The following is a 16,925-nucleotide window of genomic DNA, read 5'->3' as shown; positions in this document are numbered from 1 at the left end:
GAAGGGGGGGCCACGGAGACACAGTCAGGGAGGAACTGGAGGGCCAGAGGGAAAGGGGTCTGCTTTGGGGGAGGGGTGTGCTGGGAGGTAGATAGCTTTGCTTGGGGGGGAGAAAAAATGGGGGGCCACGGAGAGACAGTCAGGGAGGAATTGGAGGGGTAGAGGGAAAGGGGTCTGCTTTGGGGGGGGAGGGGTGTGCTGGTAGGCAGACAGCTTTGCTTGGGAGGGGAGACAGAAGGGGGACCACGGAGACACTGTCAGGGAGGAATTGGCAGGGTAGAGGGAAAGGGAGCTGCTTCGGGGGGGAGGGGTGTGCTGGGAGGCAGATCATTTTGCTTAGGGGGGGAAGACAGAAGGGGGGCTACGGAGAGACAGGGAGGAACTGGAGGGGGAGAGGGAAAGGGGGCTGCTTTCTAGCACCCGTTAATGTAACGGGCTTAAAGACTAGTATAGTTATAATATCTGTGAAACATAGTAGTATACTAATGTAAATTATGTAAACCATTTAATTTTAAATGGTATCGACATTTTTAAAATAAATAAATAGAAAATTGGTGCTCAGTGCAATTCTATAGAAGTTAGGGGCACTGTAGAGAATCATGCTTAGTGCTGCATAAGTGGTTTAGGCATCACTAGGGCTCCTTTTACGAAGGTGCGCTAGCGTTTTTAGTGCACGCGCTGGATTATCGCGCGCTAGCCGAAAAACTACCGCCTGCTCAAGAGGAGGCGGTAGCGGCTAGCACGCGTTAAGGCCCTAACGCGCCTTCGTAAAAGGAGCCTTAGGTGTCACAACTTTTAGGTGCACCCTATTTATGCCTGGCTTTTCTTGGCCTAAATGCCTGCAACTAACTCAAAAACACACCCATGATCCACCCTTAACCACGCCCACTTTTAACTGTGTGTTTTGTACTAGGTGCCTAACTTTTATAGAATCACACCTAGCAATTTATGCGCCTTTCAATTAACTCCAATTAATGTCAATTATGGGGTGTTATTGTCATTTATCAGCACCGATTTAAGCCTATTACTCAATTAAGTTAGGTGCCTACATTTGCTAGAAGCACCAATGTAGGCATCTAATTTTACACAATCCCTTCTTAACTCTTGTGAACCACACTTAAATCATCAAAAAATAGGCTGATGTTTGAGCAAAAACAGCATACATATGTTTTGAGATTATTTTTAGGATCTCAAGTGTTCGCTGCTATATTGCCACTTGAACAAATCACGACATATAAAATTGCTTTTCTAGTTTTCAAGACTATACAAACTAACGCCCCAGCATTTATAGACAGGCTCCTGATTCCGTATAACTCTTCGAGAGTTCTTAGATCAACCTCACAGTCTACTCTTCATGTTCCCTCCTTGAAAATAATTGGAACTCGCCATGCTCTTATTTTTTCTGTAACTGCTCCAATGACATGGAATTCTCTTCCCCTATATCTAAGACTGGAACGAGATTTGCAGAAATTTAAAAGCAGCTTAAAGAGCTTTCTTTTTAAAGATGCTTTTAACTGAAAACACAATGTCTAACTAAAATATAATTTTAACAGTTCTCTACTTTGACCCTATCTTTGCCACCAAACTCTTTCTTCTTATCCCTCTGTGTACTTCCCTTTTATGTTCTTTTTCTCTAAAATTGTATTTCTCCTCCTCTTCCCTATTGTTTCCTGTGACTTTAAAAAGTAAGTTACCCTTGTATGTCTTGTAATGAATTATGTATATTATGTTACTTTTACTATTTGTACAACGCTTTGTACCTTTGGTTAAGTGTTTAATCAAACAAATAAATAAACTTGAAACTAGACATAGAGCAAACTGGCAAACTATCACCGGTCCTATTAATCTCTTATTTTAGCATTTCATTTTTCATTTCCTTTTTTATATATTTTACTATGCTAATGCTTAACCGGTTAAGCATTGCCGGAAGTAGCGTAGGACGCTCTGAGATCTTCCAAAGCATGCGATTTCAGTTATCCCTAGTAGGGATCGTTTCTACGGTACGCAGTACCGGGTTGTTCAATCAATGCTTACAAACCGCATTGTGCCTGAAGAAGCTTTACCATCTTGAATGTGAGCGAAATGGAGATCTTCCGTCGTGGTTGTTCTTGTTTCCAACTGGCCGGGTTAAAACTTCTGCACCCGAGCTAAGTATCATAATGTTAATAAAATAATGATACTATTAATGCACTAGCATAGTAAAATATATAAAAAGGAAATGAAAAATGAAATGCTAAAATAAGAGATTAATAGGACCGGTGATAGTTCGCAAGATTGCTATATGCCGTGATTTGTTCAAGTGGCAATATAACAGCGAATACTTGAGATCCTAAAAATAATCTCAAAACATATTTTTGCTCAAACATCAGCCTATTTTTTGATGTTTTAAGTGAGGCATCTAATTTTAGACAGACTTTATAGTATCAGGGCCATAAGTGCACACTATTCAGGTCATTCATTCATCTTGAAATGGGAAAAAAAACAACCCAAGGAAAAACATGAAAATTTTCTGGTTGCCAATCCCCACATACAGGACTACCGTATTTTCGCGGATATAACGCGCACCTGTGTAAAACGCGCACAGGGGTATAGCGCGCAGAAATCACGATGATATGTACCAAAACTTTTCTATACCGCGCTCAGGCATATAACGCGCATGATGCCCGACGCTCCTTTCGCCCGCCCTGACTTTCCGTGCGCTGTCCCGACTCTCCGTTCACCCCCCCTGACTTCCGTGCACTGCCCTGACTTTCCGTGCGCTGTCCTGACTCTCCGTTCACCCCCCCTGACTTTCCGTGCACTGTCCCCCCTTGAAGTCCTGTCCCCATCCTGAAAGCCTGATGCCCCCCCCGACGTCCGATACATCCCCCCCCCCCCCGGCAGGACCACTCGCACCCTCACCCCGAAGGACCGCCGACTCCCCAACAATATCGGGCCAGGAGGGAGCCCAAACCCTCCTGGCCACGGCGACCCCCTAACCCCACCCCGCACTACATTACGGGCAGGAGGGATCCCAGGCCCTCCTGCCCTCGAGGCAAACCCCCTCCCCCCAACGACCGCCCCCCCCCCAAGAACCTCCGCCCGTCCCCCAGCCGACCCGCGACCCCCCTGGCCGACCCCCACGACACCCCCACCCGCCTTCCCCGTACCTTTGTGTAGTTGGGCCAGAAGGGAGCCCAAACCCTCCTGGCCACGGCGACCCCCTAACCCCACCCCGCACTACATTACGGGCAGGAGGGATCCCAGGCCCTCCTGCCCTCGACGCAAACCCCCCTCCCCCCCAATGACCGCCCCCCCCCAAGAACCTCCGCCCGTCCCCCAGCCGACCCGCGACCCCCCTGGCCGACCCCCACGACCCCCCCACCCCCCTTCCCCGTACCTTTGGAAGTTGGCCGGACAGACGGGAGCCAAACCCGCCTGTCCGGCAGGCAGCCAACGAAGGAATGAGGCCGGATTGGCCCATCCGTCCTAAAGCTCCGCCTACTGGTGGGGCCTAAGGCGCGTGGGCCAATCAGAATAGGCCCTGGAGCCTTAGGTCCCACCTGGGGGCGCGGCCTGAGGCACATGGGCCAAACCCGACCATGTGCCTCAGGCCGCGCCCCCAGGTGGGACCTAAGGCTCCAGGGCCTATTCTGATTGGCCCACGCGCCTTAGGCCCCACCAGTAGGCGGAGCTTTAGGACGGATGGGCCAATCCGGCCTCATTCCTTCGTTGGCTGCCTGCCGGACAGGCGGGTTTGGCTCCCGTCTGTCCGGCCAACTTCCAAAGGTACGGGGACGGGGGGTGGGGGGGTCGTGGGGGTCGGCCAGGGGGGTCGCGGGTCGGCTGGGGGGGCGGTCGGAGGTTCTTGGGGGGGGGGGGCGGGCGTTGGAGGGAGGGGGGTTTGCGTCGAGGGCAGGAGGGCCTGGGATCCCTCCTGCCCGTAATGTAGTGCAGGGTGGGGGTAGGGGGTCGCCGTGGCCAGGAGGGTTTGGGCTCCCTCCTGGCCCGATATTGTCGGGAAGTCGGCGGTCCTTCGGGGGGGGGGGGGATGTATCGGACGTCGGGGAGTCGGCCGGGCAAGAGGGCTTGGGCTCCCTCTTGCTCCGATCGTGGGTGCGGGTGGGAGCGCGTGCGAGCGGTCGTTCGGGGTGGGGGTGCGAGCGGTCCTGCTGGGGGGGTGAATCGGGCGTCGGGCGGGGTGGGAACTATGTTTAAAAACTTTTCTATACCGCGCTCAGGCATATAACGCGCGAGGGGTATGCGCGGTAGGTAAAATCGCGTATAACGCGCGCGTTATATCCGCGAAAATACGGTAATTAGTACAGGCTCCCTTCAACAGAAAAGAGAACAAGCAGACCAACATTTTTTGGTGCCTACAAACCATGTCTTCCTTTATTTTTGTGTAGGCAGCCTGGAATTGAGAGAAGTGGCCTCTAGAAGATGGATGGATTCTAAACCCAAATACTAAAAATAGCTGCAGCAAAATCAAATGAATTGATGCTAACAAAATTCACCAGCCAGGAGCTCAAGGCCTCTAGGCAGCCCACACCAAGCTGACATGAAAAAATGAAATACAACTTTAAATTCAATATAAAGACCTAAGGAACTAAGATAACCATAAAAATAAACCACATGGCAGCAACATGACTTGCAGAATAAAAAAGATGAAGCCAGTAATCATTGGTACCGAGGCAACTAACAAGAAAAAAAAAGGAGGTCTAATCATCTAAATGGAAAAGTTAAGACTGAGGAAGTCCCATGTGACATTGGCAGTCATGAGCAGGCATACATGTTTGGTGAGCGTACTCAAAGGCTTTTATAAGTTGCTGTGGTTAGTGATTCCTGAACTGAGCTTTAAAGGTGACATCATTCATATGGAGAAATTAGCTGACCTGCCTGTCCTTGGAGAAAAGTTATTCCCTTACAAGGTGCAGTGCTCTAAACCCATGTAGGAACTTATAAATTAGTCATTGTGAGGAACTGTTTTAAAATTCAGTGAATTTTTGTTTTGAGTGTCTGCTTCAGTGCTGAGGACTTAACTGCAGCACAATAAAAATTTTCTGTTACATGCATGAAGAAAGTAAAGTGCATAATAAAGAAACCAATCCTTTTTTTTTTTTGTAATAAATATGTCAATCTTTTGCTGGCTATCCACCTAATTAAAACCACCACCTTACCTTTTCTAACTCGTTTGGTAGGTGTTCCATTTCTTCTGAAGTGCTGCATTTTGTCACTTGTTGCTATTTGCTCTGGAGAGACTACATGGCGGGCCTCATAACTTAACCCTGCTCTGTGAAGATGTCCACGAACATGATTAGATAGACCAACACCCGTTTCAAATATTGCTGGACAGTAAGGGCAGGATTTTTTCTCAAGAGATAAGTTAGTCCAATGAAAAATTGAGTTATGGTTTGGCAATGCAGTTTCTGCATTTTCAAAATGCTCACTACTATGTAAATCATGCAAGAATTTACTATCATCAGCATTCTCATAATATTCAAAATAAAAATCATCTTTTTGATCATCATGAAGATTAGCTACTTCACTGCCAGCTTCATTATTTGATTTCCTTTTGAAAATGGGGTATCCATTTCCACGTGTTTGACTGATATCCATGTAGTCATCATCTTCAGCTGACTGTGCTGTATAATCACAAAGTTCAACATTATCCCATGAGTATTCATCTTCCACTTCATAGTTGACTTTATCAGCACGGCCAAACTTCTGTAGAACAACAACAGTCATTTTATGCAGGAAATTTGGATAACAGTCCAAATCATCTTCAGTTATTGGCCTTTCATGTTTGGATTTCATCACTCTCTTTACGGCGCCATGTCTAGGGTCTTCAAAGACATCTGACTGTTCTGCATCCTCCTCCTGAGAATCGATCATTGAGTAATTGCTTTGAGTATTACCTGAAGTTGAAAACAGATGTAAAGAACTTCTCTCTTGTTTCTTATAATTCAATGGATATTGATTTGATTTTTTAAACAAGCTGTAACGCTTACATTTTTGTCTATATAAATAAGTACTGCTCACTTTAACATCTGATTTTCGTTTTGCTGACTCTTGGAAGTGCTTCGGTTTTTGGATTTTATTTTGAATCAAAATGGTTTTGTTTGGGGAACTATCTGGACTGCATATGAGAGACTGTGAAACAGTTTTTCTGGCTTTTTGTATCCTATTGGATTTTTTATGGAGTTTTGTAAAATTGGTAGATTGGGAAGCTGATCCAAATGGCTTTCTGATATCTTGCTTTAAAGCAGAGCTCTTTGGAAATGAAGATTGTTTCATGAACTCTTTCTTTGTACTACCAAAATCTAAAAGTTCATTGTCTGTATCACTTTCTTTGTTTTCTAGCATAAACTGGTCATCAAACTGCTTTATACATGATGCTGGATGTAAATATTCCATGTGTTTTTTTAGGATACTTTTAGCAGGGGTTGTAAAAGGACATATCTTGCACATGTATCCATCAGACTTAAATGAATTTAAGTATGGATCTTTCACAGTTTTCTTCTCGGCTTTTCTGTGGGACATTTCAGATTTAACAATTGAGCACTTCACTATTGCTCCATGAGAAATACTTCGATGGCTCGCCAGTTCATTTTCCGTCACAGCCATGAAATTGCATTCCTCACAACAGTAGTATTTTTTATCTTTTTCATGTGTCTTAGCATGTTGCACAAATGTTTTAGGACAATTAGTACCAAAAACACATTGTGGACATTGTAATCGTGCACTCCTACCTTCATCCTGCAATTCTTTTAACTCACGTATTTCTTCCATCAGTTTCTGTCTCCTTTCTTGATGAATAATCATGTGTTTAAGAAGTGAGTTACGATCTCGAAAAGTCCTTCCGCATTCCCTACAAGCATAGGGTCTTGGAACATTCAGATGTCGGAAATGACTATTCCCATCCAAATGATGCATCATATGCCTATGGAGATGTTTCTTCTCTCTGAAATTCACATTACACTTTGTACATGGGTAAAATGCTGGCTCTTGTTCAGTACTGAAAGTTGATGGGGACTCTGGATCAATGTCTCCAGATTTATTAGAAAAAAAAACATCTGCAGGAACAGGTGACGTTCCATCAGAAAAAGTGCTAGATGGACTGTACATCAATTGTTGAATGGCTTCTACAGTTTCAGTTGGAAGATTATCTTCAGCTGGTTCCAATTTAATTTGTGTTAATGCATATCTTTGTGGCACTATTAGCTGTTCTTCACTCTGCTCTAGTACTTCATTATTTGGTGATCTTGCTTTCTTAGGAGCATAATCTGAATCACTATAATAATCCTCAGAATAACAACGAGTTATCTTACTGACGTCCATTTTTCGTTTTCTTTTTTTCACTACTGGTGCAGTAGGAACTTGGGGCTTTTCTACAGGATTTTCATCATTCATAAGAAACTGCATAAATTCTTTGTGTGGATCCCAAGCTGTATCGCTTGATCCGTAATCATCAGTACCTAGAAAAGTTTCATCTACTTTAACATGTTCCTCCTTTATGGTTACACTTTTTCTGTCTTCACACACTTCTTGGCTTAAAGTGCTATCTGATTTTAAATTATTCCCTGTAGATATCTGTGTCTCACCATGAACAAGTGAAGCAGAGGTAGACATTTTTTTAATGGAATGAGTTATATTTTTGGCATGTGAACTATCTGGTACCAAAAATAAAACTTGGGTTTTACTTGATTTATGCGTTTTAGGTATCTCAAGGTCATGCACAGCCTTGAGAGTTGAAGAATCTTTTTGCTGACCTAAAGATTGTCCAGAGCTTAATGAAGCACTACTTTTATCCATGATGGAAACCTTAGTTAAGGTGGTCTGTGAAACTGGTCCATTAACAGTTTCTGTAGGCAAGAGGTTTTCACTAGAAACAATAGGAGCACCAGCATGTATAAATAGATTTGACTGGACTTCACTTAAGGCTTTTTCTGATGTGTCCCCTGGAAGATCTTCAGGCACACTCAATGTACTGTTTTCATGAAAGGACCTTGGACTATCCTGTAGCTTCTTAAGTACCACACTATTTTCCTCTACAGGGAGGGAACTGCTGTTCTCTAGGCATCTTCCTTTAGCACCAATAATCTCGACAGTTGCATTATAATCTTCCATATTAGTCTTCTTTTTGAATACATTTACTGTAAATAAAATATATAAATATATAATTAGTCAAACATCTAGAGAATTTTAATAGTGCTCAGTTCCTTCATATGTAAATCAATCTACTGGTTCTTAATATCATGGACATGAAATCTTTCATATTTTATTTCTACAAAAATATTCTTAAGAATATATTCATCCAAAAATCAGTCAGCATTACCATTTAATATCAATCTCAGAATATCGGAAAGTTATCTTTATATTTTGATATAGCCTCATACTAGCATATTCTGTATTTTTATATAGCCTCATACAACCTCATACTAGCATATATCTGAGAAAGTGTGAGAAGATGTTAGTACTGGTGAACAATGTAAGAAATAACAAAGAACTACTTTATTATTTGATGTTAAAATAATAGAGATACAGGGAGCGGCCTTAGGAGTCTAAGTCCCTCCTCATGCAACCTAAGATGCACCGGGAAGGAGCAGGCCTGCCATAAGAATATAAGAATAGCCTTACTGGGTCATACCAATGGTCCATCAAGCTCAGTAGCCCGTTCTTATGGGTGGCCAATCCAGGTCACTAGTACCTGGGCAAAACCCAAGGAGAAGCAACATTCCATGCTACTGATCCAGAGCAAGCAGTGGCTTCCCCCATGTCTTTCTCAATAACAGACTATGGACTTTTCCTCCAGGAGAGGCAGGCCAGCGGGCAGAAGGGACTGAGCATCCCTCCTGCTGTCTTCTTCCTCACATAAGAGGTATGGGGGGGAGTTTAGAGGGGGGTGGCAGGAGGGAATGGCCATCATTCAGTATAGGAAGTGGGGAAGGGGGTCAGATGGTCAATTCTGGGAGGGTTAGTCCCACAGAGGGAGGGGCATCCGGTAGCAGGAGAGAATAGGCATCCCTCCTACTTTCCCCCACCCCTCAACGTTTAGGGGTATGGAAGGGGATGCGGTTCATGGCATGGGGGAGTTCACAGTGGAAAGAGGGAGTGGGTATTCCTCCTTCTATTTTTATTCTGGAGGATGTGGGAGGAGGAGGGCTGCTCCACTTTTTTTTTAATAGGGCAGATATTGTGCATTTATTTACACACACCACATCTGTGCCAGTAGAAAAAACTATGAAAAAATGTCAGACCTGTCTTTTTTTTTGGGGGGGGGGAGGGGGGTTGTTATTACCAGTCACAAAATGTCTTTGCGATGTTAGGCTATCGATCAGATGGCTTAATATTAATGACCTAATTTTAATAGCAAAGAGGTCATTTGCATGGCAGAGTCGGAGAATGTACAAATGCACGGAAAACCATGCAGTAAGATGTTCTGTACATCGAGTCAGCAAATTCAGTCGGTTGCTGAACTAGTCAAACTGGTTTAGCGACTAATCAATAGATGATCAGAGCTTTTAGTGTAGTGGTTCCCAACCCTGTCCTGGAGGACCACCAGGCCAGTCGGGTTTTCAGGATAGCCCTAATGAATATGCATGGAACAGATTTGCATGCCTGGCACCTCCATTATATGCAGATCTCTCTCATGCATATTCAATAAGGCTATCCTGAAAACCTGACTGGCCTAGTGGTCCTCCAGGACAGAGTTGGGAACCACTGTTTTAGTGCATCTAGGCCAGTGGTCTCAAACTCAAACCCTCTGCAGGGCCACATTTTGGATTTGGAGGTACTTGAAGGGCCTTAGAAAATATAATTAATGTCTTATTAAAGAAATGACAATTTTGCATGAGGTAAAACTCTTTTATAGTTTATAAATCTTTCCTTTTGTCTAAGTCTTAATAATAATATTGTGATTTATTGCTAAAGAGACATATGATCAAGAAACTGTTTAATTTTACTTTTGTGATTATGATAAACATACCGAGGGCCTCAAAATAGTACCTGGCGGGCCGCATGTGGCCCCTGGGCCGCGAGTTTGAGACCACTGATCTAGGCCTATGTAACTAGGCAGATTAGGGGAAAGGTAGATTGGACACATTTGGAAATCTACTATATTGGTGAGAAGGTAATGTATGGATTATCTTAGAGTCAGTAGTAGAGGAATGGAACCAGCTATTGGTTAGGATCTTGATGAGCTAGCTCCCCTTAAACCAAGGAAATTACACCCACGTTCTCAATAGAAATGGTATACATATACTTTATTTGAGCAGAAAAGAGCTTTGTGAAAGTTGGAGAGGGCAATGGTTAGAACAGAAAGAGCTGAAGATAAGCATTTGCTGCAAATTCATTTCACAAAAGTTGAGTTACAGAATATTAATGTTGTAAAGATTAAACCTAAAGAAATGTTTTAAGTTGTGAAAGAGCTTTTTTTGGACGGCATCAGGGCAATGTGGGAGATCAACCCCATATCCAGGGTCTGGAGGCAGATGTCATGGCTAATTCATTTTGGATAAAATAGATAAATCTAAATGAGTACAATAAGGCACAAACCACATTCATATGAAGAGGTAGATTCTGAGATTATGGGAATCTCAAAATTTAGAGAGGAAGCAACTAGGCACTATTTTATTGTCAGATGCTGTTTGTAGTTCTGGAGAAGGGTACTCTTGGTGGAATTCTGTGAAAAAATTTTGAAAATTCAGCGCACAATATTTCTGCAAAGTTTATTTGCTGCTTCTTTGTGAGGCCCACAGGCATGTCTGATCTAATGGGGTAAGGGGGGGCAGTCAGAGGGAGAAAGGCCAGCCCCACACAGGGAAGGAGGAGGGGACAGGGGCAGAATGGAAGGTTTGTGCAGAATTCTGCAGTTGCATAGAAATCCGCCAAGAGTACAGGATGAACACGACAGAGAAACTTGATTTTGTTACAGTGCAAAGAGCAAAGAATCGCTCAAATTGGTGAGGGGAAAGGTGTTACTTTTGGACCTTGTTCTTGTTGTTTTTTTTATTCAGCATGTTCAGACAATATGATTAATTGGATAACTGAGCTAGTTAATGCATCACTGTTGTAGGATTGCCTGTCTTGTTGTTTAAAAGGAGGCATATCTCAAACCTATTTTGAAAAATGAGTGTCTAAAATAGATGAAACATGGAAATTAGCATATTTCCCCATATATAGGCCGCGGCTTATACATAGGTTTTACAAACCTGTGTATTGGGTACAGCTTGCTTAAATGGGGCGGCTTATTTAAAGACATGAAAACTCTCTGTTAGATAAGCCGCCCCATTAGAGGAGTACCGTAGCTGAACTTTTTAAAAAATCATCCCCCTTAAATACCTTGTACCACGCTGCTGCTCTTCTCTCGAGCCTGGTGGAGTTCGCGGCCGAATTTTGCGGAACAATAAAGCAGAATGCGAACGTGCCAGCTTTCCTGAGCAAACTGTGGATGATGGTGGAAGGTGCAGATGCCAACGAATTATCACTTGGAGACAGGTTGGTGCCGACCATGGAGCTTAGGCCCAGGCCCCTCTGCATGTGCCGCTGTTCGACTCTGAAGACACCTCCGCTGGCAGACTGCCTCCCCTGCTGGACAAGCTGCCTCCTCCAATCTCGCTATGAAGGGCAGGAGTGATGTTTTTGATCTCAAGCCTGGCCCCTCACTGCTTCCTGAATGGCTGCCGTCAGTTCTTGCGATGGTAGCCATTCAGGAAGCTGTGCAGGGCCAGGCTTGAGATTGAAAACATCACTTCTGCCCTGCACAGCGAGATTGGAGGAGGCAGCCGGCAGCTGTGGAGGTATTTAAGGGGGATTAAAAGGTACGAGAATGATTTTTAAAAAACAGTTCAGCTAATATAGATAAGCCGCAGCTAGTAACATGGGTGGCTTATCTAGCAGGTTTTAAATGAAACCTGGCATTTTCTGCAGCCTATACACAGGGGAAATACGGTATAGCCTATTTTCCAATCTACCGACGTTATCCAAATTGATTGAAAGAGAGCCAGCTAAGTAGATTTTGGAGGACAATGAGTTGCTAGATGTAGCACAGGCAGGTTTTAGACTGGGGAGTGGAACAAATGCTCTTGGCGGTGGTGTTGGATCAAATTTACTGGTATTTTAATATGACTCTGTTGTATTGATTTCTTTTGATCCGTCTTCAGCATTTGATTTTGGTGGATGTTGGTATTCTCTTAAAGAGATGTTTAGAGTTGGGCCTTGGAATGCCTCTTTTTTGCAGGTTTGGAAATTTCAGGTGAACTTTCAGGGTAAACAATCCAATTGGTAGGGCTGTAATTGGGTCATACCCTAGAGGTCTGCTGGTGCATTGGATAATTAGTGGATATGGCCATCTTATTGATCTAGGATGATTTGCGCCTAGACACCTCCAAGACTCTTTGTAACACTGGTAATAAGGGTCAGATAGGAACCACATTCTGGAAATTAGATCTTGTCAGGTCTACATTGTCATCATGTCATCTATATCATGCCTTGGCCCTTATTGTGAATGTACTCTTTAACCCATTCTGGACTCCCTTGGGAGGATGGGCTAAACAAATGAGCAAATAAATAAATACTGTACATTAGAATTCATTGGCAATAAGGCAATACAAAATTACATGGCTATTGGTATGGCAAAACAATTAGAGCAACTTAGAACAGTAATGAAGTAGCAAAACAGTATAACTAATAACACAGGTCAACACATTTTCATCAGAGTTAATGTTGGGTGGGTTTTATAGTATTTTTCATGCCGATTTCAAATCTGTGTTTAGTTTTATCACTAGCATGTCACATTTTTGTAATGAGGCTCTTATATGTGCGCTCTATCATGCGTTTATAGGATAAGGAGGGTTAATGACAGTTGTCTATGGTTTATTATGCTACAGACATTATTTACTGTGATTAAAATCAGTCTTTATCATGCCAAGACATTGTACTAATCATCCAGATAGTTTCTGTTACGTCTGTGGTTCATTCACAACGAAAGCACGTTGCCAATTACCGTAGATCTGAAGAAGGTATACAAATTGTATTTTGGCTGTCCACTGGTTGACCAGGATAAGTCCTGGGCTCCACATATCATCTGTACTCATTGTTCCAATGGACTTCGTGACTGGCTCAATTGACGAATGGCAGCGATGTCATTTGTAATCCCAATAATATGGAGGGAACCGCGAGACCATATTAAAGATTGCTACTTTTGCCTTGTTAACACAAGTGGATTTTCAGCTAAAACTAAGCACAAAATTATATATCCTACTCTGGATTCTGCTATTAGGCCTGTCCCTGTACCTCCACAAGATGGACTTGCTTCTGTGGAACATGATGAGGAATGTGATGATGATGCAGCAGCTGGTCACAATCCAGAATTATCTGATCCTGATGTGAATGATGAAGATTCAGAACCAGAGACCTTTACACAAGTTGTACTCAATGATCTATTAGTGATCTAAATCTTTCAAAAGAAAAAGCAGAATTTCTTGATTCAAGGCTTTAGCAAAAGCACTTGCTTGCAAAAGATGCTAATATAACTAATTTCTTCTATATTTTTTTATTTTGTGTTATCTAATTCACTTTTAACCTGGGGGGATTTTTGGCCCTGGAATAAATAGCTTCTCAAAAATTAAGTTAATTTTGACCATTGGCTCTTATCTAACGGTCAGGAGGACTTCCTACCTGCTCCCACCATCTGGTTCCACGATGGTGATTCTGGAGTGCCAGCTCGGATAGCTGAATTTGAGTTGAGCTCCTTGGCTCTTCGGCAGCGCAGCTCGACCTGTCAGACCTGCTGTATGATTTGCGACCCAGTGCCGGTTTCAAGGAAGGTTTCATGCCCTACCCCTTTAGCCTTTTTTGGCTCTGGCCCAGCGGCTGAAGGTCGGAGGTCCTCTTGCTTGCTTTCTGAGGATGGGAGGATCTGGCTTCAGCATGGCTCCTTTGCTCCACCAGCAAAACAGCTATGCTGGCAGCTTTCTCTATCTGTTGCTGTTGGGATGGGCGTCATAGTGTTGTACTTGTGTTGAAGGACCTCCTCTGTCAGATCCTGCTCTGATCATCGGATCCTTCAACTGCTTCGTTGTTCAGTCGAAGTCTTGATTTAATAGAAGACCTCTCCAGAGACTATTGTTTCTTCAGTTTGCTTGGGGTTTTTTTTGTTTTCTTTTTATTTACTTTAATTTTATTCTTTTTATTTCTTTTTGATTATCTGAATTGTACCTTTCCCTTACCATTCTTGGAATTTTGTTATATCTTTACTATTTTAATAATTGTTTACTCAGGTACTTTAGCTAGATTGTGAGCCTTCGGGACAGAAAGGGAAGTGCTAAGGGCAAGGTACTCAAAAGTTTAACACCGTCGCTAAACTGTTTTCTGGCGGTTTAGCCTGTACACAATTTAGCAGTGGATTATCAAAATGAATTATCTCCATCTTTAGCGAGGTTTCTAGCAGTCTCCGACACTGACATGCAAATGGGCTCTTCAACACTGAAATGAACCCTCCAGTGGATTCTTAAAAAATGCCGAGCCATTTTTAAAAAGCGGCGACTAAAAAAAATGACTGGTCCAGAGGTCAGTGTCAGAGACTGCTAGAAAACCCATCCAACAACAAAAAAAATTCTGTCCAACCTGACCCGAATATGCGCCACCACCCCAAGAGAGATGCCCACTCTCTCCTGCTGCAAATAAAGAAATAATAAAAAAAAAAATCCTGTCCAACCTGACCTGAACGCCCCCCCTGCCCCCCCCCCGGCAGCAGGAGAGATGCCCATTCTCTCCTGCTAGTAGTGACCTCTCTCCCCCGTCTCCGCTGCACTCTTCCCCCTTACCTAAACAGATGAGCCGGCAGGACATCCTACTTGCAGCTGCTGCTGCATCGTCTAACTGGGTATTCTCCACACCTGATGCATCTTGGGATACACCAGGAGGGGCCTGAGGCTCCGATTGGCCCAGGGTGTTTATGGCCCCACATGCGAACTTCGAAAAACCGTGAATATTAGATGCAGTTTAGGAGCGGGGATCAGAGGCAGGAGAGGGCTGCAGGTGTTGCTAGTGGCGCTTGTAGATAAGGGGGGGTTTGGAGGATGTGCACAGTGAGGTCCCGGTTCCCGGAAGAGGTGGTCAGAAAAAAATGTGAATGACCGAGTCCGCGAATTGCAAATTTGTGGGGGTATACTGTACTTCCCAGCCTCCAAGGGCTTGCTGGCAACCAAAGTACAACTTGGAGACCCAAAAACAAACCGAGACAGTAGTCAGGCGCAGGAATGTCTCACCTATCTACTGGAAAAGAGCTTACCAAGGTAAGTAGATAATCTCGCAACAAGCAAGCCATTCTAGACATGTGGGACATACAAAAGCAGTCCCCAGAAACCTAGGGCGAGCTTACTGCACCGATCTTCAAGGCAGAGTCCTGTCTCACTGTCACATACACTCTGTAAAATTTGGCAAACGCGTGTAAAGAGGACTACGTTGCTGCCATGCAAATCTCCTCAGGGAAGACAGCTCTAGCTTTAGCCCACGAAGAAGCCACACATCTAGATTGAAACAGGAGGCTGTTTCCCAGAAAGAATGTAGGCTGACAAAAGGGTCTCACCAATCTATCTGGAAATCGTGGCCTTAGAAGCAGAAGCGCCCTTGCTTGACAGAATGAGTCAGCACAAACAAATGGTCAAAAAGACAAAATTCATTTGTGACCTCCAGAGACAGTGAAGAAGCACTTTACACACATCTAGTTTCCTCAAAACATGATAGTAACATAGTAGATGATAGCAGATAAAGACCCGAATGGTCCATCCAGTCTGCCCAACCTGATTCAATTTAAATTTTTTTTCTTAGCTATTTCTGGGCAAGAATCCAAAGCTCTACCCGGTACTGTGTTTGGGTTCCAACTGCCGAAATCTCCATTAAAACCTACTCCAGCCCATCTACACCCTCCCAGCAATTGAAGCCCTCCCCAGCCCATCCCCCACCAAACGGCCAAACACAGACCAGGGTGCAAGTCTGCCCAGTTCAGGCCTTAGTTCAGTATTTAATATTATTTTCTGATCCTCTGTGTTCATCCCACGCTTCTTTGAACTCAGTCACAGTTTTACTCTCCACCACCTCTCTCGGGAGCACATTCCAGGCATCCACCACCCTCTCCGTAAAGTAGAATTTCCTAACATTGCCTTTGAATCTACCACCCCTCAACCTCAAATTATGTCCTCTGGTTTTACCATTTTCCTTTCTCTGGAAAAGATTTTGTTCTACGTTAATACCCTTCAAGTATTTGAACGTCCGAATCATATCTCCTCTGTCCCTCCTTTCCTCTAGGGTATACATATTCAGGGCTTCCAGTCTCTCCTCATACGTCTTCTGGCGCAAGCCTCCTATCATTTTCATTGCCCTCCTCTGGACCGCTTCAAGTCTTCTTATGTCCTTCGCCAGATACGGTCTCCAAAACTGAACACAATACTCCAAGTGGGGCCTTACCAATGACCTGTACAGGGGCATCAACACCTTCTTCCTTCTACTGGCTACGCCTCTCTTTATACAGCCCAGCATCCTACTGGCAGCAGTCACTGCCTTATCACACTGTTTTTTCGCCTTTAGATCTTCGGACACTATCACCCCAAGGTCCCTCTCCCTGTCCTTGCATATCAGCTTCTCATCTCCCAGCATATACGGTTCCTTCCGATTATTAATCCCCAAATGCATTACTCTGCATTTCTTTGCATTGAATTTTAGTTGCCAGGCATTAGACCATTCCTCTAACTTTTGCAGATCCTGTTTCATATTTTCCACTCCATCTTCGGTGTCTACTCTGTTACAAATCTTGGTATCATCTGCAAAAAGGCACACTTTTCCTTCTAACTCTTCAGCAATGTCACTCACAAACATATTGAACAGGATCGGTCCCAACACCGAACCCTGAGGGACTCCACTACTCACCTTTCCTTCCTCCGAGC

The 16,925-nt window shown here is 43.9% G+C and overlaps 1 protein-coding gene across 9 annotated transcripts in view; it reads right to left on the bottom strand.

The window, feature by feature from the left end:
• Window positions 1-16,925, bottom strand: part of ZNF644 (zinc finger protein 644) — a 150,836-nt gene that overhangs the window by 54,164 nt on the left and 79,747 nt on the right. For all 9 annotated transcript variants that reach the window (XM_033916245.1, XM_033916251.1, XM_033916247.1 and 6 more), the window contains one exon: window positions 5,160-8,135. In XM_033916245.1, coding sequence (XP_033772136.1) covers window positions 5,160-8,109 — 2,950 coding nt within the window. In that variant the 5' untranslated portion in view covers window positions 8,110-8,135. The remainder of the gene's footprint in view (window positions 1-5,159; window positions 8,136-16,925) is intronic.

This window comes from Geotrypetes seraphini, chromosome 12 (assembly GCF_902459505.1).
Source record: "Geotrypetes seraphini chromosome 12, aGeoSer1.1, whole genome shotgun sequence".
NCBI lineage: Eukaryota > Metazoa > Chordata > Amphibia > Gymnophiona > Dermophiidae > Geotrypetes > Geotrypetes seraphini.
Note: the sequence above shows the minus strand (reverse complement) of the source record. Positions and strands in the feature narration are given on the sequence as shown.